This window comes from Ranitomeya variabilis, chromosome 1, assembly GCF_051348905.1.
Source record: "Ranitomeya variabilis isolate aRanVar5 chromosome 1, aRanVar5.hap1, whole genome shotgun sequence".
Lineage (NCBI taxonomy): Eukaryota > Metazoa > Chordata > Amphibia > Anura > Dendrobatidae > Ranitomeya > Ranitomeya variabilis.
In genome coordinates this window covers 227,037,462-227,057,939 of record NC_135232.1, presented here as the reverse complement: position 1 = coordinate 227,057,939, position 20,478 = coordinate 227,037,462, and the positions used below count along the sequence as shown (strand labels likewise).

Below are 20,478 nucleotides of genomic sequence, written 5' to 3'. Positions count from 1 at the left end.
GCAGTATAGGCTGTTAACTATTTGATGTCTATGTACTATTTATACACACCTGTATTTACTTTGTATATACCTATACTGGTCCGGTGTTTTGTTATTCAAGATTATGTAGGGGGGACCTGGGTTGGTCTTTTCTTTTAAATGTTTTTATACTATGTGTCCTTGTTGTTGTCCTTTGTGATTTCATGTTTAATAAAAGTTAATATTGATGGTTGATCCCACTGTTGTGCATATCTTTGTTCTTTGCCCAGTTCTCATATGTTGTTATATGCACGTGGTTGATCCCTTACTTACTATTATTGTGCGGTGCCCGCCATTTCTCTTTTCTTGTTCATGCAAAACTAGGCTCACGCAAAACTCGCCATACGTGCAAAACTCACCTCATGGAAAACTCGCCACACGCAAAACTTGCACACGCGGAAAAATTGCCACATGCACAAAAGTTACAACACATGCAAAAGTTGTCTCACGCAAAACTTGCACATACTCGAAACGCACCACACATAAAACTCACCACGCGCAAAACTCGCCATGCGCGAAACTTGCTGCACACAACTTGTTAGACTAACCTGTCACATGCAACTCGACACACAAAAAGTTGCTACACGCATATCGCCACACAAAACTCATCTCACAAAAAGTCGCTAAATGCATGTCGCCACACGCAACTCAACACACACAACTTGACACATGAAAATCGCCCTAAAACACAGACAAGTCTGGTATTATCCTTCAAAAATAAAAATCTGATTAGTAAGCAGACAAACTACAAGAACAACAACTGTTCCATATAGGAAATACGGCAGCTGTCAGTCACATGACCTGTCTATTATGTGTATGTGTGAGCTAATATATACTGCCAGGGGGGAGGGCTTCCTGTTGGCTGGGGATTTATCAGGCTGCCAATTTAGCTTACAAATACTGGGGTAAAAATACTGAGCAAATAACGTGTGAACGAGGTCTAATACAGGAGGAGATGACACACAGATATATACTATATACAGGAGGAGATGACACACAGGTATATACTATATACAGGGGAGATGACACACACATATATACTATATAGAGGGGAGATGACACACAGATATATACTATATACAGGAGGAGATGACATACAGGTATATACTATATACAGGAGGAGATGACACATATATACTATATACAGGGGAGATGACACACAAGTATATACTATATACAGGAGGAGATGACACACTGGTATATACTATATACAGGAGGAGTTGACATACAGGTACGTACTATATACAGGAGGAGATGACATATAGGTACATACTATATACAGGGGAGATGACACACAGATATATACTATATACAGGAGGAGATGACACAGGTGTATATACTATATACAGAGGAGATGACACACAGGTATATACTATATACAGGGGAGATGACACATGTATATACTATATACAGGAGGAGATGACACACCGATATATACTATATACAGGAGCAGATGACACACAGGTATATACTATATACAGGAGGAGATGACACACAGGTATATACTATATACAGGAGGAGATGACACACAGGTATATACTATATACAGGAGGAGATGACACACAGGTATATACTATATACAGGAGGAGATGACATACAGGTACATACTATATACAGGGGAGATGACATACAAGTATATACTATACACAGGAGATGACATACAGTTATATACTATATATAGGAGGAGATGACATACAGGTATATAGTATATACAGAAGAGATGACATACAGGTATATACTATATACAGGAGGAGATGACACATAGGTATATACAATATACAGGAGGAGATGACATACAGCAGGTATATACTATTTACAGGGGAGATGACATACAGGTATATACAGGAGATGACATACAGGTGTATATTATATATAAGGGAGATGACAAACATGTATATACTGAGGGGAAAATGAGAGGTGTGAGGTGAAAATGAAAAGGTGTGAGTGCAAAATGAGAGGGGTGAGGGAAAATAGTGGAGTGATCGGAAAATGACAGATGTGAAGTCGAAATGACAAGTGTTAGGGGGGAATGAGAGGAGTGAGGGGGGAATGAGAGGAGTGAGGGGGAAAATGAGAGGTGTAAGGGAGAAAATGAGAGATGTGAGGGGGAAAATGAGAGGCGTGATGGGAAAATAAGAGAAGTGAGGTGCTATAACTAACCACAGATATTTACTATGCCCAGGCATCGCCGGGCTCTTCAGCTAGTATGTATATATATATATATATATATCCACATATGAATTACACTCTTTTTTTTTCCTTTCTCTGATTTTCAGCTTGAATACACAGATGGTTCATCAAATACATTTTACCTCAACAATCGGACAGAAAGTGCAAATTCTTTATGTTCAGGTGGATCTGGTAAATATGTCACTTGTTTTGTTGTCTTTGGCTAAAAATTAATTAAACCATCAGATTGTGTGCATGAAGTTTGTTATCTTTGTAGGCTTTACATACTGGATGATGGATGAAAAGGAGATGTACCATCCTTTACCTGAGAACTTTGAAACTGGATTATCAAAACTTTTTTCTCCCAAAGAGGTATTCATTCTATATATTATGGTTCTATGTGTTTTTAAGCTTTATAGTGTATGCTGTGGGTTTATAAGCAGACAACGTGGTGAATTACAGGCTTACAAATGTTAAAGTCCTTTTGCATTGTTTTAAGCGAAAACATCAATGGAAAGAATAAGTGGAGAGAAAAAAAGATACATTTATTATAAAATCCCAAATATTTATTAAGCAATCACATGGTAAATTCCCTTCATACAAATAAGGCTACGTTCACATTAGCGTTGTGCGACGCAGCGTCGGGCACCGCTGCGGCGACGCATGCGTCATGCGCCCCTATATTTAACATGGGGGCGCATGGACATGCGTTGCACTTGCGTTTTGTGACGCATGCGTCACTGCGGCGCACGCGTCGGCGCAGAGGATGCAGCAAGTTGCATTTTTTGTGCGTCCAAAATCAAGCAAAAAAAGGACGCATGCGTCACAAAACAATGCGTTTTGCATGCGTTGTGCGTTGCGTCGCCGACGCAACACACAACAACGCAAATGTGAACGTAGCCTTAGATGGTTGTTGGCTGAACTATCTCAGCCAACACCCCCATACATAGAAGTGCTCACTCAGCCGAGCTCTCCTGTGTTCTCTATGAGAAAGCCACTGTTTGACACGTCGGACGGCTCCCCCATGCACATTAGACCATCGTCCAAAATCGTTGATGTTGACGGGATGAGCCGACATTAGTCTAATGACTTTAGGGCTCCTTATTGAGAACATCTAATGATCAGTATGTGCATGAAAGGCACTGGAACTTAACAATTTATGGCCTATCTATCAATTACTGATCGGTGGTGGTGCTGAGTGTCAGCTTCCCTACTGATCTGATATTCCTGGCCAGAGAACTTGTTGGAGACTGCCTTCTTCACTTGGTGGAATTTGTGAAAAATCCTTTCCGTAAAACTGGGGGACGATGATACCATTGGGTCATTAATTTGTTTCTTAGTACCTGGAGGAGAATATTATCTTGTAGACTTATTTTTACATTCTTTTTCCAATCCAATTTAGTGTTGAACTATATTGTGTGGCTGACCATCAGGCTTAAACTCTACCTGCCCACAGAGGCCAATATCCACATCCACACAATTTTCTTTCATAATCATGTGGACATTAGTTGAGGTGGACATTAGTTGAGGTGGACATTCTGCAGTGTGACCAGCCACACTGCATGGTCTCACCTTTAGAAAGATAGGTAAGGTTTGAGGAGAGACAGTTGTGCATATATAAAAAGGACTTTCTGTCATGTTTTGTACTGTGTCAATACTGTTCCTTGTTGTTTTTTATGTTTAAGCCTGAAGAAGTGAGGATTCCCTCTTTAACAGATATATATCACCAGAAACAAAGAGAGCGTGAACAGTTTTCAGGCTGGGAACCTTTGTCTCCTTCTGAGCACACTCATCCTCCAGAGGTAAAAGACACATTCACAAACAAGTCTGGGTATAGTAAAATATTATGGCCATTCTGTTCAACTTTAGGTAAATCTGAATGGTTGTGACGCTGAAGATCAGAACAAGTTTTTTCAGCATGCAGGAGTGATAAGGTCATTATATACTAACCAATGGTGGATTTCCTACTTCAGCTCCGATAACATATCTGTGTCGCTCAATTCTGTTCTTCTGCTCCGTCATAGAAGTAAAACAACAAAAACAACGGCAGTGCTGGTTCTGTTTCATGATGGATCAACTGCGCCATACAGACCCTATTGACTATAATGGGGTTCATTGAGTTTCTGTCATAGTGCTTTTACCAAACCAAACAACACTGAATGTTTGATGACTTATGCAACAGAGACTGCAGCATGGGATTTTTGTTTAATTCCTAGTTAAAACAGCAGCAAGTACATGTTATTTTTATACCAATTTCAGAAAAAGAAGAAAAAAAGATATGCTTTGCTTGAAATTTGGAAAAAGGCCTCCAGTACTTTTCGATTTTGACTTTTAGGCTGAGTTCACACGTAGCAGAATTGCCGCGGAAATTTCCACGGCAATTCTGCGCCTCCTGCCGCGGGTATATCGCATGCAGAATTTGCATGCATATACCCGCAGAAAACTAGCGTTTTGCAAGCATAATTAGCTTGCAGAATGCTAGCGTTTTCCAAGCGATCTGTAGCATCGCTTGGAAAACTGTTTGACAGGTTGGTCACACTTGTCAAACATAGTGTTTGACAAGTGTGACCAACTTTTTACTATAGATGCAGCCTATGCAGCATCTATAGTAAAAGATATAATGTTAAAAAAAATAAAAAAAAGGTTATACTCACCTCAGCGGCTTCCGTTCCTAATGCTGTGTGTTCAGGACCTTCCATTGACGTAGCGGTCACGTGACCATCGCGGTCATGTGACCGCGACGTCATCGCAGGTCCTTCACACACACCTCGGAAGCCTCTGAGAAGGTCGGGCCGCCAGAAGGTGAGTATATCGCTATTTTTTATTTTAATTCTTTTTTTTTTACCACTTATATGGTGCCCAGTCCGTGGAGGAGAGTCTCCTCTCCTCCACCCTGGGTACCAACCGCACTTGATCTGCTTACTTCCCGCATGGTGTGCACAGCCCCGTGCGGGAAGTAAGCAGATCAATGCATTCCTAGGTGTGCAGAATCGCCGCGATTCCGCAATTTTAATGAACATGCTGCGTTTTTTTCTGGATTGCGATTCCGCTCAGGAAAAAGATGCAGCATGTGCACAAAAAATGCGGATTGCAATCTGTTACATAGGATGCTTAATGTTAGCGTTTTTTTCGCGGGTTTATAGCGAAAAACCGCGAAAAAAACGCAAAAAATCTGCTACGTGTGCACACAGCCTTACAGACGAGAAGAAAATTGTTGGTACTCTTCTGTCCTGGTAAGAAAAAAACACAATGGTCACTGAAATAACTTGAAAGTGACAAGAATAATTTTCATAGTAAATTTATTGAATATCAACTAATGACAATCGGATATTGCTTTTGAATTGTGTTTAAAAAGAAAAATGTGAAAGAAAAAAAAATTATTAAAATGACCTGACCAAAAATTATCCCTAAGGGCTTGTTTCCACATGCGAGAAACACGTCCGTGTCTCGCATGTGGGAACCAAGTTCTGGCGTCGGCACATTGGAGCGGAGCTGTGCAGGTCCATGTGTTCCTATGCGGCCGCACACTCCGCTCTGGAGTGCCGACGCCAGAACTTGGTTCCCACATGCGAGACACGGACGTGTTTCTCGCATGTGGAAACAAGCCCTAAAAGAGATAGAAAATAATTTGAATATAGAGACCTAAAATAAGGTGTGTCTGGTGGGTATCTACACACTTGTAATCAAGCAGTCTGCCTATTTAAGGGATGAAAAGTAATCACTGTGCTGTTTGGTATCATGGTGTGTACCACACTGCATCAATGAAAGCTATGGGGAAAGTTCTCTCAGGAGATTACAGAGAAAATTATAGACAAACATATTAAAGTTATAGGCCATAAGACAATCCCCGAACAGCTTGATGTTCCTGTTACTACAGTTGCACATACTCAGAAGTTTAAGGTCTATGGGACTATAGCCAACCTTAGTGGACATGGCTGCAAAAGAAAATTCATGACAAATTGAAGAGACGGATAATACTAATGATATACAAAGAGCCCAGAACAACTTCCAAAGATTATAGGTGAACTCTAAGTAACATCAGTGTTTAATTGCATCATCCGTCACTGCTTGGCCAAAGTGGACTTCATGGAAGATGGCCGAGGAGGAAACCACTGTTGAAAACAAATCATAAAAAAGCAAGGCTGGGATTTTACGAAATGACAAGTCTCAAAGCTTCTGGGAGAATGTCCTTTGGACTGATATGACAAAAAACATTTACCTAGTGCAGTGATGGCGAACCTATGACACGCGTGTCAGTGCTGACACGCGTAGTCATTTTTAGTGACACGCAGGCCGCGGCCCCATAGAAATTGCATCCTTACATTGCATGGCAAGCCGTTCCGATTTTTTATCGGATCGGATGCCATGCAGGAGGTCTGTGGGCCCAAACAACAGAGCTCCGGCGCAGAGCGTCTAGGCCTGGGACTTCCGGTAGGCCCGGCGCAGCTCCCGGAAGTCCCAGGTCTCCGCGCGGGTCGGATGCCATGCAGCAGGTCTGTGGGCCCAAACAACAGAGCTCTGGTGCAGAGCGTCTAGGCCTGGGACTTCCGGTAGGCCCGGCGCAGCTCCCGGAAGTCCCAGCCTCTGCGCCGGAGCTCTGTTGTTTGGGCGGCATTGCGCTGCTCCCTGCTTCGCCGGCCAGAAAGATCGGACCTACCGGTCCCATGCCTAGACGCTCTGCGCCCTAGCTCTGTTATTTGGGCGGCATTGCACTGCTCCCTGCTGCGCCGGCCGGAAGTCCCAGGCTGCACTTGGGATGCACTTTTGAGGCCTGAGGTGATCGCTGTCTGGAGGCCCTGTGATTGCTGTCTGCAGGCCCTGTGATTGCTGTCTGCAGGCCCTGTGACTACTACAGCAACCATCATCCAGTGAACTGTGGGGTGTCATTGGCCATTACTGAGATAAGTGAGGGGGAGGCTGGAAGAGGCCTGTGCTATGGGTGCCGTTTCCCGCCATTAGGAACGCCATCTTGCAGTACAGACTCCATTTCACCACCATTACTGTTTGTTGTGCATCCTTATTAACCCCTATTTCTGCTAATTGTCTGCAGGGCTAACTATAAATCTTCTCTCATGGAGAAGCCACAAAATAAAAAACCAAAGTTAAGTAAAGGGAGTGGTAGTAGCAGTAGCCAACCCTTTCAAGAGACATGGACTGAGATGTACGGCATTATAGAAAAAAATGGCAGATCATTTTGCGTTCTATGTAGTGAAACGGTAGTAAGCAGAACGTGGAATGTAAATAAACATTTTGAAACTAATCATTCCCAGCTCTTGAAAAAAAGTGAGGATGAAAGGAAGGAATACATTTCCAGGCAGCTACACCTTCATAAGAGCCAATCTAATTCCATCCTTAAATTTGTAAAAAGCTCTACAAATTTAACATCTGCAAGTCTGAGCATTGCTCACTCCATAGCTCAGCATGGAAAAGCACTCAGTGAGGGAGAATTTATTAAAGATACTCTCTTAAGATGTGCACCAGTTCTATTTCATGATATGCAGAATAAAGATGCAATTATTAAGAGAATATCTGAGTTACCACCGCAACAGCTGGAGTGCCACAGGTTCGCCATCACAAGAATTCCCCCTCCCCCTCACTTATCTTAGTTCACGGCACCCCACACAAGTTAAATAATAGCAAGACCAACAAAAGAAACCAACTGACAGATGAACAAAGAAGTCACTAAGCAGGTAAGTTAATTCTAATTATACATATTTGTTATTTAAACTATACATGTCGCAAAATTATGGTTTTTTTATCAAGGTGACACACCACCCAAGTTATGTTCGGTTTTTTGGCGAATTTTGACACACCAAGCTCAAAAGGTTGCCCATCACTGACCTAGTGTGAAATACATTTGGGTCCAAGTTATTCTCAACCCAAATTTGCTGCTCTGTGTTAAGCTTGGTCAGAGTCACAGGACTTGGGTTTTTCAACAGAATAATGATCAAAAACACAGCTAAAAACATCCAAAAATTGATAAGAACCAAGCATGTGACTATTATCAAGTGGCCTTTTATGAGCCCTGATCTAAATCGTATTGAACCTGGAAGGAGCTGAAACATGCAGTCTGGAGAAGGCACACTTTACATCTGAGATGGCTGGAGCAATTTTCTCAAGATGAGTGGGCTAAAATACCCATGGAGGGGTGCAGAAGTCTCATTGAGAGTTACAGACAGGGCTCTGGAGTTGGAGTCGTTGTCCATGTGCTGGAGTTGGTATAAGTTGTACCGACTCCGACTCATAAAATATAAAATAAATTGGGTTCAGTAGTTCAGTGCAATGTGTACTGTAAATGTTTTATAATAATTTGGGATAGTTATGAAATGTCATATAAATGTCTGATAAATTCCTAATCTAAGGAACTCCGCTTTTAGTTGAGATTAATCTGTGCTGCACTTTATGTACATGCTCAGTAGTGAGGCCGTGCTGTGGAGTCTGAGTTGGAGCCTGAGTTGGAAGTCCGAGAAATTGAGGAGTCAGCATAGGTGGTTTGGCTTACCAACTCCACAGCTCTGGTTACAAAAATCATTTGTTTTCAGTGATTGCCTCAAAGGTTGTGCAACAAAATATTAAGTTGAGGGTACAATCCTTTTTGTCCAGGTCATTTTCATTAGTTTTTTTTCTCCTTCGCCACATTGGGGGACACAGGACCATGGTGTTATGCTGCTGTCACTAGGAGGCTGACACTAAGTTGAGACAAAAAAGGTTAGCTCCTCCCCTGCAGTATACACCCTCATGCTGGCTTCCAGAGACCCAGTTCAAGCTTAGTGTCCGTAGGAGGCACACTGGTTTTAAACCTTGCTATTCCGGACGAAGGGGGCGACGGACTCTTTCATGTTCCGATCTCCCCCGAACCAACAACAGGCGAGCACGGGAGTTTCACCTCTCCGTATCCTCTCCTGCGACGTGGGAAGCCACTGCCTGAGCTGACCTTTTTGGGCGACGGGACCCTTTTCACGGGCACCGATCTCCCCCCGACTAACAGACGAGCACTGGTGTTTTCCTCCAGTATCCTCTTCTGCAGCCAGGCCTTTTATTGCCGGACATCTGCCCTGCCCACCAGGTGCCCTGCCCTGCCCTCGGCTGTACAGAGGCACTATTCCACTGTGGCGTCCGTGCAGCCCCCACTGCATCACCACTGAAAAAGAGCGGATGATGGAAGGAGGCGGATGGTGCCTCTCCACCCCCCTTTCATGGGGATGGTGGATGGAGGCTCCCCTAACCCTGCACCGTCCCTTGTATCCCTGACATTTATGGGGTAAGTGCAGACGGCGTGCGCCCCTCCCACTGTGTATGGCCATAGGGGTCGGATGTTTTCTATGGCGGTCACCTTTTCTTACGGAGTGCCGCGATTCTCTTTCCCGCGGTCCGCGGGTGCGCGCCGGCCGAGGCCAGAAATTTAGTCCCCGGCTTCGGCCCCTTACTAGGCCGCACTCTGGTAGGCTCCGCCCACTCCGCGCATCACTTCTACGGCCCCGCCCATGCTTCTGGCGCTTCTCGCTCCCTGCGAGACTTCACTTCAGGGTCTCGGCAGCCATCTTCCTGCAGCACGCAGCGCCAGCCTTCCCTCTCACTCCCACGGAGGATCTTCCTTTTCCACTCTATTGCGGGACACAGGACAGGGTAAGGACACGGCTTTATCTGTTTCCCTGCAGCGATATCCCTCAGCTTCCCTGTCTCCTCATAGCAGCTCTGTGCATTACATTGGGGTACAACATGTCCCAGTCAAGGGGTAAAAATGTCAATAAGGTTCATACCACCTTTTTCTCTGCTTGTACCACCTGCCAGGCTCCTCTTCCCAAGCCTCAGAGCTCCCCGTTCTGCCCATCCTGTGATGCCCAATGTGCCCAGGAGCCCTCCGCCGCTACCGACCCCAGTGCTCCTGGCCCCCCTGAGTGGGCCACGTCCCTGTCCCAGTCCGTGGCCTCGCTAGCTAAGGCTATTGAATCCCTTCATGACCCCTCTGGGGAGCGGACCAAAATTGGACCAACTTATTTCCGATGCTACAGGGGGAAAAAGCAAGTTCCTCCCTCAACACAGACCAAAAGCTGCTTTTCAGCGCCAACAGTATTTTCGTTTTCGCCCCTTTCGAGGTGGCCATTTCTGGTCCAACTCCGCTGCATCGTCTACATCAGAACGATCTACACGCACAGACAGGGACTCTCGGCCTTCTTACAAACCAAATCCGTCATGGAGAGGAAGACCTAGACAACCCAGAACCAGAGGTTCTAGACCTGCCAGATTTCCTTCACAATGACTCGGGGAGTATTCCAGTCGACACCACCAAGGTAGGCGGACGCCTGCTTCTTTTTCGTCACGCCTGGCTTTCCGTCATCCCCGACGAATGGGTCAGAGACCTGGTGTCGTCTGGTTACAAAATAGAATTTTCCGTCTCTCCTCCAGCTCGCTTCTTTCCCTCTCGTCTCCCAAGTTCAAGAGCTCAGTCACGCGCTCTCCATTGCGCCATCGATTCCCTCCGCCAAAACGGAGTCATCGTCCCGGTTCCGGAACACGAGAGATTCAAAGGTTTCTATTCAAACCTCTTCGTCGTACCTAAGAAGGACGGGTCCGTGCGCCCCATCTTGGACTTGAAACTCCTAAACAAGCACGTAAAGGTACGACACTTCCGGATGGAGTCTCTTCGGTCGGTCATTTCCTCATTGGAGCGAGACGAGTTCCTAGCATCAATAGACATCAGAGATGCTTATCTTCACATCCCAATCTTTCCGCCACACCAAAGATTCCTCCGCTTTGCCATCCGAGAGGACCATTTTCAGTTCACGGCCTTGCCCTTCGGTCTTGCCACAGCACCCAGGGTATTCACGAAGGTCATGGCGGCGGTCATGGCCATCCTGCACTCCCGAGGAGTGGTCGTGTTGCCATACTTAGACGATCTTCTGGTCAAAGGTCCATCTTTCCATGCCTGCGAAGCAAGTGTCCGCATTACATTGGATTCCCTTTCGCGCCTTGGCTGGTTAATCAACCTGGAAAAATCCTCCCCTGTTCCAGCTCGAAGGATCTCTTTCCTAGGCATGATCCTAGACACATATGCCCCTGGTTGAGGAAGCTATATGGCGAAACGGCGCTGTCGGGGTGTCCGAGGGAGTACACACCAGGTCTGAAGATCACATGTAAGTAGCATGCTGGAAATAATGTTAACCAGGTCCAGGCCCATGATTGGTATCATTTACATGAAAGCAGTACTTTTTTCATAACTAGGATCCTGACATAGAGCGGTTTCCATTTAGAGTTATTGGCATATACATATATAGCATGGTCTGCCTTATTTTTTGCACTGCCACTTTATAAATAGGATCCTGTCATTGAGCAGTTTCCACTTCTTTTTGGTGGCTTATAGATATTGGGCCAACTGGGTGCTTTAACATTGCCAAACAATATTATGTGTGTGCTTTTACCTTGGGTGTTACTTTTTGTACTATCCTCGGATTTTTTGTGACATTCCCTTGTTTATTTTAATTCTTGTCTGTGTAATAAATTAATAAATTTTATATGATATATTCACTTTTTGGCTGTTGCCTCTATATCTCCCATAATGGACGGGGGGTGTTGATCAATGATCCTAGACACGTCCAAGGGACTGATCTTTCTTCCTCGGCCCAAGGCCCAAGCGCTTCAACAGGGGGCCAGGACGCTGTCTCGCCCTCGCCCGCAGTCCACTCGGTTTGCCATGAAGATCCTGGGGATGATGGTGGCCTCAATGGAGGCGATTCCCTTCGCCCAACTGCATCTCCGTCCTTTACAACAGGCTCTTCTGGACAACTGGGACAGGAGTCCCTTTACCAAAGACCGCCCATGCCCTCTGTCCCCGCGGACCAGGCAGGCGCTCGCGTGGTGGACTTTGGACTCAACTCTTCACCAGGGAAGGTCTTTTCTTCCGATCCATTGGCTGGTGGTGACCACCGACGCCAGTCTCCTCGGCTGGGGTGCGGTGTTTCTCCACCACACTGCCCAGGGGCGTTGGTCGATGCTGGAGTCGAAACTTCCCATAAACATTCTGGAGATCCGCGCTATCAGGTTTGCCCTGAGACGTTTTCACCCTCTGCTAGCGGGTCACCCAGTCCGAATACAGTCGGACAACGTCACAGCTGTGGCGTACATAAACCACCAAGGGGGCACTCGCAGCAGGGCAGCGATGCAGGAGGTCACACACATCCTCCTTTGGGCCGAGGACAACAACTCCACCATTTCCGCGGTACACATTCCGGGTGTCGAGAACTGGGAGGCAGACTTTCTCAGCCGTCAGGGTCTCGCCTCGGGAGAGTGGGAGCTCCATCCAGAGGTTTTCCATCAAATCTGCCTTCGTTGGGGGACTCCGGACGTGGATCTGATGGCATCCAGGCTCAACGCCAAAGTCCCCAACTTCATAGCGCGTTCTCGGGATCCCCGGGCCGTTGGGGAGGATGCTCTGATATTCCCATGGCACCGGTTCCGATTCCCGTACGTATTCCCTCCACTTCCTCTGTTACCGAAGGTGATCTGAAAAATCAAGATAGAGGGGATTCCGGTGATCCTTATCGCCCCGGATTGGCCGCGTCGCGCATGGTACGCGGAACTAGTGCATCTCGTCTCCGACGTTCCCTGGAGGTTACCAGACCGCCCAGATCTACTGCATCAAGGACCGATTTACCATCAGAGCTCAGGGGCCCTACGTTTAACGGCGTGGCTGTTGAAACCTGGATCCTAACTCAAGCCGGTTTCTCCCAGCAGGTCATTTCCACCATGATCAGAGCTTGCAAGATGTCTTCCGCTCGCATCTACCACCGCACCTAAAAGCCTTCTTCTCTTGGTGCAGACTCCGCGGTCGTCCCCCTCACGTTTTCTCTTCCCTTCATTCTGGAATTTCTCCAGTCCGGCTTGGATTCCGGCCTAGCCCTCAGTTCCCTCAAGGGCCAGATTTCAGCACTATCGGTATTGTTCCAGCGTAAGATCGCTACTTACTCGCAAGTCAGGACCTTCATTCAAGGGGTCTCCCACGTGGTTCCCCCCTACAGAATGCCACTAGAGACCTGGGATCTCAACTTGGTCCTGAGCGTCCTTCAGGAACCTCCGTTTGAACCTCTACAAGATGTCCCACTATCTATTCTCTCTTGGAAGGTGGCCTTCCTTGTGGCAATAACGTCTATCAGGCGCGTCTCGGAGTTGGCCGCTCTTTCCTGCCGGGCACCCTTCCTTTCCTTCCACCAGGACAAAGTAGTCTGACGCCCATCTCCCGCTTTTCTCCCTAAGGTGGTGTCATCTTTTCACCTCAACGAAGATATTATTCTTCCCTCCTTCTGCCCACAGCCAAAACATAGGCTCGAGAAGACCCTTCACACTTTGGACGTGGTACAGGCTCTCAGGAGGTACGTCTCTAGGACTGCCTCTTTCCGTAAATCAGATTCCCTCTTTATCCTCCATGAGGGTCACAGGAAGGGTTCAGCAGCACCCAAGGCTATGATAGCCAGATGGATCCGATCGGCTATCCAAGAAGCTTATCGGGTCAGGGGCAGGCCCATCCCGGCGGGGGTTAGGGCTCACTCTACTCGGTCGGTTGGTGCCTCCTGGGCCATTCGGCACCAGGCGTCGGCGGAGCAGGTTTGCAAGGCCGCAACATGGTCTAGCCTGCATACCTTCGCAAAGCACTACAAGATCCACACTCATTCTTCCGCGGATGCGGCCCTTGGCAGACGTATTCTGCAGGCAGCCGTTGTGCATTTATAAGTCGGATGGTACACAGAGTTATTTGGTTGTATTGTTACCCACCCAGGGACTGCTTTGGGACGTCCCATGGTCCTGTGTCCCCCAATGTGGCGAAGGAGAAATAGGGATTTTTGTGTACTCACCGTAAAATCCTTTTCTCCGAGCCACTCATTGGGGGACACAGCACCCACCCTGTTAGCCTTACGGCTCGTTACCTTTTTAGTTCTTGACCTTTTCTGACATGTTATACTCTAATGTTATGTATTATATTGTTATTAATGTCCTACTGCTTTTGCACTGAACTGGGTCTCTGGAAGCCAGCATGAGGGTGTATACTGCAGGGGAGGAGCTAACCTTTTTTGTCTCAACTTAGTGTCAGCCTCCTAGTGACAGCAGCATAACACCATTGTCCTGTGTCCCCCAATGAGTGGCTCGGAGAAAAGGATTTTACGGTGAGTACACAAAAATCCCTATTTTCTGTTGAATCAGAATTCAAAAGCAATGTCTGAATTTCATTAGTTAATATTCAGTAAATTTAACATACGGGTACTAAAAAGTTTATCACGTCTGTAATCACATTTATTAGTCTATAAGTCATCAATTTATCCTCCAATCTAAAGGTGTACCAAAATACTTTTTAGCTGTCTTTTTCTCTGGTGAATTTAAGGGGGAAAAAAGTTAGCGTCAAGCATTGTGGAGAACTTGTGCAGGTTTTGTGATGTATAGGATAAAAGTGCACCAATCACCAGTCTTTGGCTGTCCCTTTTTATTTAAAGGAGCACTGCCACCCAGGCTGTTAATATCAGCTCACAGCTGTTTCCTTAGCCTTTATTGGTCATTATAAGGGAGACCCCCCACAAAGATGATGTGAGTCCCCTCTATATTTACTAACCAGTAAAGGTTATGCAGGGCTGTTGTTCTTAGTCTGGGAAGCCGCCAGTATCCATGGCCCTGTCCTAGGCTTTTAATATTAGCTTGCAGCTGTCTGCATAGTCTTTGCTGGTTAGTAAATATTGGGGGGACCCATGTCATTTTTTTGGGGGGGTCTCCCCTATAATAACCAGTAAAGGCTAAGGAAACAGCTGTGATCTGATATTTGTAGTCTAGGAACCTTTATGGCTATTGGCCCTTTCCCAGAATATTAACATCATCCACCAGCTGTTGACTTTCCCTCAGCTGGTTAGGAAAACTACGAGGGACCCCACACCGTCTTATTTATTTAAAAAATAAATACAAGTACAGAAAAATAAGCACGCAAAGCATTGATAAATCACACTGACATATTTCTATCTATTGAATCTATGTTCCTCCATTCTATCTATCTTTATCGTTGAACATCTTTTAATGCATAAAACTCTTTAATTTCTACGCTGCATTTCATTCCATACGTGTCACACGGACAGCACATGAACACACGGATGGCACACGGACATGGACCACAGATTTCACCAGTATTGTTTTTTCCAGTACAGAAATCAACAGGACATGTTAAGTGGGCCTTAGAGTTCTATTAACCTGTAGATCAACCCCATATCTGAAGGTTAATATCACTTGAACATGTGACAGGTTCCATGTAATGATTTGTATTTGATTGTAAATGCCGACTATAAGGACTGTCTGACAGTCTCCTAACCTCTATATGTGCATTCTTAGTGAAGCAAGATGGTACTGTCATAGTGATATGTTCCCTTTATGTATTACACTATAAATTGTGCAAAATAAAAAATATGGTTTAGAAATAATCTTCAAAGAATATGGTTGATCTGGGCAAAAGGCTGAAATCATGTTCTGTCTGCCTCTTATTAGGTATTGACGTTGGATCCAACGCTACATAGAAAACCTTCTCACAATGCAATACTTTCCAAAGCTGCTACTCATTGTGGTGAAAGCTACGCAGCCCCTGTGACGCCTGACTCCATTTTAGAAAATCTTTCTTACAATCCAGATGATGAAGAGACTGCTTCCAATGCTTCATCTTTGTTGGTCGATTCATCACACAGGTCTCCCCAGTGTCTGGCAGCGGGAGATAAGCATTGGAAAGCTACCAGATACAAAGTGAGGGAAAATATAGACTACCAGCTGTGGCATGGAGACGCTAGCAGCGATGAAAGAATGAACTGTACTGAGGATGAAGCAAACAGTTTGGCTTCATCTCCAATATCTCAATCACCGGTACCGGCTGCAGAAAAAAATATGCCTTGCCCTTCTGGCATTTATTCAATGGAGCATCCTGTGGTGCTATCCAAGTAGGTGCTGTGTATGTACTGATTATTGATCCGAGAGTAATCAAGGCTTGTCAACCCAAAGTGATTATTGATCAGGTCCAAAAGAGTACATGGTTGCTGTAAATGAGCAAAACTACAAACGCTAAGCAACTAAAGCTTTGCTCCTAGGCAAGAAAAGCTCCATGATTCTGCTTGCTAATTATTATTTTCTTTTTCATGGAGGCTCACTTTCTTAAGATTTGTATAGTTGTAACCCTGGTTGTTCGTATGAGATCGTTATAAGAAAATTAATCTTTTAAGTTAATAGGTCATATGTTGTTGTTTTTTTCTTATCTTGTATTACTATGGCTATTCCGCCTGGATCTCTACTTGAGGTGGCGGACAGAGTTGTCCGAGTCCAGTGCTGCTTTTACTAAACTTGCTTAAAGGGTTATTCTACAAAAATTAATTTTCTAGGGAATAACTTGCTGATTGCTGGGGGTCTGACAGCTGAGACCTGCATCGATCTCAAGAATGAAGTGCAGGTGTGCATGCTCAGTCTTCGCTCCATTCATTATCAGTGGGACTTCCGGAAAAAGCCAATTATTGTTCTTGAGTAATTTCAGCAGTCCAATTGACAGTAGATGGAGTAAAAGCCGAGCATGCTCACCTCCGCTCCATTGAAGATGGGGCTGCAGAGCTCAGTCCTTGAGGTTCAAGAGCCCTGATCTGGATAGATGGGGGGTCCTAGAGGTTGGACTCCTAACAAATAGCAATCCCTTGCATAGAGGATTACTTTTTTTAACAATATCCCTTTATCATTTAAATAAACATTACAATAACCATTGTATTGTAGGCACTTGAAGTATATAATGCAATTGGTAGGCAGTATCGAGTAGGTACAATTATTTTTTTTTAGACCACTGGAAGTATTTAATAGGAGGGGTATAATAAATGGGGGTGTTGTTCTTGTAATATTTTGTGCTAATGATGAAGACTCTCACTTTATGGCACTCAGGTGAGTGGAACAATGTGATAGCAAATTGTCATGGAAATGTATCAATATTATTTATTTATATAGCACCATTGATTCCATGGTGCTGTACATGAGAAGGGCTTACATACAAATTACAGATATCACTTACAGTAAACAAACTAACAATGACAGACTGATACAGAGGGGTGATGACCCTGCTCTTGCAGGCTTACATTCTACAGGATGGTGAGGAAGAAGACAGTAGGTCGGGGGGTTGCAGCAGCTTCAGTGTTGGTGAGGCGTAGCTCCGGTAGTGGTGAGGAGGCAGCGGGGTCAGTGCAGGCTGTAGGCTTTCCTGAAGAGGTGGATTTTCATGTTCCGTCTGAAGGATCCAAATGTGGTTGATAGTCGGACGTGTTGGGGCAAAGAATTCCAGAGGATGGGGGATATTCGGGAGAAGTCTTTGGAGGCGGTTGGGTGAGGAGTGAATAAGTGTGGAGGAGAGAAGGAGGTCTTGGGAGGACCGGAGATTACGTGAGGGAAGATATTGGGAGATTAGTTCAGAGATATATGGAGGAGACAGGTTATAGATGGTCTTGTAGGTCAGTATTAGTAATTTGAATTGGATACGCTGAGGGAATGGGAGCCAGTGAAGAGATTTGCAGAGGGGGGAAGCGGAGGAGTAGCGAGGAGAGAGATGAATTAGTCAGGCAGCAGAGTTAAGGATGGACTGGAGAGGTGCGAGTGTGTTAGCAGGGAGGCCGCAGGATGTTGCAGTAGTCGAGGCGGGAGATAATAAGGGCATGCACAAGCATTTTAGTATATTGAGGAAAGGACGGATTCTGGAAATATTTTTGAGCTGGAGGTGGAAAGAGCTTGGATGTGCAGTTTGAAGCACAGGGCAGAGTCAAGGGTTACTACGAGGCAGCGGACTTCCGGTACAGGGGAAAGCGTGATGTCGTTAAAGGGAACCTGTCACCCCCAAAATCAAAGGTGAGCTAAGCCCACTAGCATCATGGGCTTATCTACAGCATTCTGTAATGCTGTAGATAAGCCCCCGATGTATCCTGAAAGATGAGAAAAAGGTTAGATTATACTCACCCATGGGCGGTCCCGGTCCGGTTCTGGTCCGATAGGCGTCCGGTCCGGGGCCTCCCATCTTCTTACGATGACGTCCTCTTCTTGTATTCACGCTCCGGCGCAGGCGTACTTAGTCTGCCCTGTTGAGGGCTGAGCAAAGTTGTGCAGTGCGCAGGCGCTGGGCCTCTCTGACCTTTCCCGGCGCCTGCGCACTGCAGTACTTTGCTCTGCCCTCAACAGGGCAGCCAAAGTACGCCTGCGCCGGAGCCGCGGCGCGAATACAAGAGGAGGACGTCATCGTAAGAAGATGGGAGGCCCTGGACCGTGACACCCATCGGACCCGGACCACAGCGGGACCGCCCCTGGGTGAGTATAATCTAACCTCTTTTTCTCATCTTTCAGGATACATCGTCCAGAATGCTGTAGATAAGCCCGATGCTGGTTTGCTTAGCTCACCTTTGATTTTGGGGGCGACAGGTTTCCTTTAATGGTGATAGATAGGTCAGGTAAGAAAGATCTGTGAGATGGAGGAAAGATGATAATTTCAGATTTGTCCACATTGAGTTTGAGGAAGCAAGAGGAGAAGAAGGATTATATGGCTGATAGACACTCCGGGATTCTGGACAGCAGAGAGGTAGATCTGAGTGTCATCAGCATAGAGGTGGTACTGGAATCCATGGGACTTTGAGTTGTCTCAGGCCAAGTGTATAGATTGAGAAGAGTAAAGGCCCCGTCTCACTAAGCGATTTACCAACGATCACGACCAGCGATACGACCTGGCCGTGATCGTTGGTAAGTCGCTGTGTGGTCGCTGGGGAGCTGTCACACAGACAGCTCTCTCCAGCGACCAACGATCAGGGGAACGACTTCGGCATCGTTGAAACTGTCTTCAACGATGCCGAAGTCCCCCTGCAGCACCCGGGTAACCAGGGTAAACATCGGGTTACTAAGCGCAGGGCCGCGCTTAGTAACCCGATGTTTACCCTGGTTACCAAAAAAAACAAACAGTACATACTCACCTTTCGGTGTCCAGGTCCCTTGCCGTCTGCTTCCTGCTCTGACTGAGATCCGGCCGTACAGTGAGAGCAGAGCGCAGCAGTGACGTCACCGCTGTGCTCTCACTTCTCACTGTACGGCGGCTCAGTGAGAGCAGGAAGCAGACGGCGAGGGACCTGGACACCGAAAGGCGAGTATGTACTGTTTGTTTTTTTTGGTAACCAGGGTAAACATCGGGTTACTAAGCGCGGCCCTGCGCTTAGTAACCCGATGTTTACCCTGGTTACCAGTGAAGACATCGCTGGATCGGTGTCACACACACCGATTCAGCGATGTCAGCGGGGCCTCAACGACCAAAAAAAGGTCCAGGCCATTCCGACACGACCAGCGATCTCGCAGCAGGGGCCTGATCGCTGGTACGTGTCACACATAGCGAGATCGCTATGGAGGTCGCTGTTGCGTCACAAAACTAGTGACTCAGCAGCGATCTCGCTAGCGATCTCGCTATGTGAGACGGGGCCTTCACACACACCAATTCAGCGATGTCAGCGGGGCCTCAACGACCAAAAAAAGGTCCAGGCCATTCCGACACGACCAGCGATCTCGCAGCAGGGGCCTGATCGCTGGTACGTGTCACACATAGCGAGATCGCTATGGAGGTCGCTGTTGCGTCACAAAACTAGTGACTCAGCAGCGATCTCGCTAGCGATCTCGCTATGTGAGACGGGGCCTTCACACACACCGATTCAGCGATGTCAGCGGGGCCTCAACGACCAAAAAAAGGTCCAGGCCATTCCGACACGACCAGCGATCTCGCAGCAGGGGCCTGATCGCTGGTACGTGTCACACATAGCGAGATCGCTATGGAGGTCGCTGTTGCGTCACAAAACTAGTGACTCAGCAGCGATCTCGCTAGCGATCTCGCTATGTGAGACGGGGCCTTAAGGATCCTAGATCAGAGCCTTGGGGGACTCCAACAGAGAGAGGTCTCGATGAGGAGATAGTGTGGGAGTGGGAGACGCTGAATGTGCGGGATATAATTTCTACATTTTTTTTTCTTATCTTATTCTGTGTTTTTATTTTTAAAGTGTCCGGCGAAGTTTAAGAGAAAAACATGCTCGGCACTTGTCAGATCTAAAAGACTACTATGAGTCAGAGATCATTAATCTAAAGCAACAACTTCTTGCAAATAATAAGTCCACTTCTACCGAAGACCTGATGAAGATCAACAGTCTCACTGAGAGGTAATGCCTGTATTTTGTATTATTATTAGTGAAGATTTATTTGCGTAATGCCATTGATATCAAATAATTGTATTAACTGGCCATACAC

The 20,478-nt window shown here is 46.2% G+C and overlaps 1 protein-coding gene across 3 annotated transcripts in view; it reads left to right on the top strand.

The window, feature by feature from the left end:
• The window catches only part of MPHOSPH9 (M-phase phosphoprotein 9), a 135,724-nt gene that overhangs the window by 60,906 nt on the left and 54,340 nt on the right, over window positions 1-20,478 (top strand). For all 3 annotated transcript variants that reach the window (XR_013223417.1, XM_077293195.1, XM_077293194.1), the window contains 5 exons: window positions 2,295-2,379; window positions 2,465-2,559; window positions 3,873-3,989; window positions 15,697-16,136; window positions 20,235-20,390. Coding sequence is in view for 2 of the 3 variants with exons in the window: in XM_077293195.1 (XP_077149310.1) it covers window positions 2,295-2,379; window positions 2,465-2,559; window positions 3,873-3,989; window positions 15,697-16,136; window positions 20,235-20,390 (893 nt within the window). In the remaining variant the exon portion in view is untranslated. The remainder of the gene's footprint in view (window positions 1-2,294; window positions 2,380-2,464; window positions 2,560-3,872; window positions 3,990-15,696; window positions 16,137-20,234; window positions 20,391-20,478) is intronic.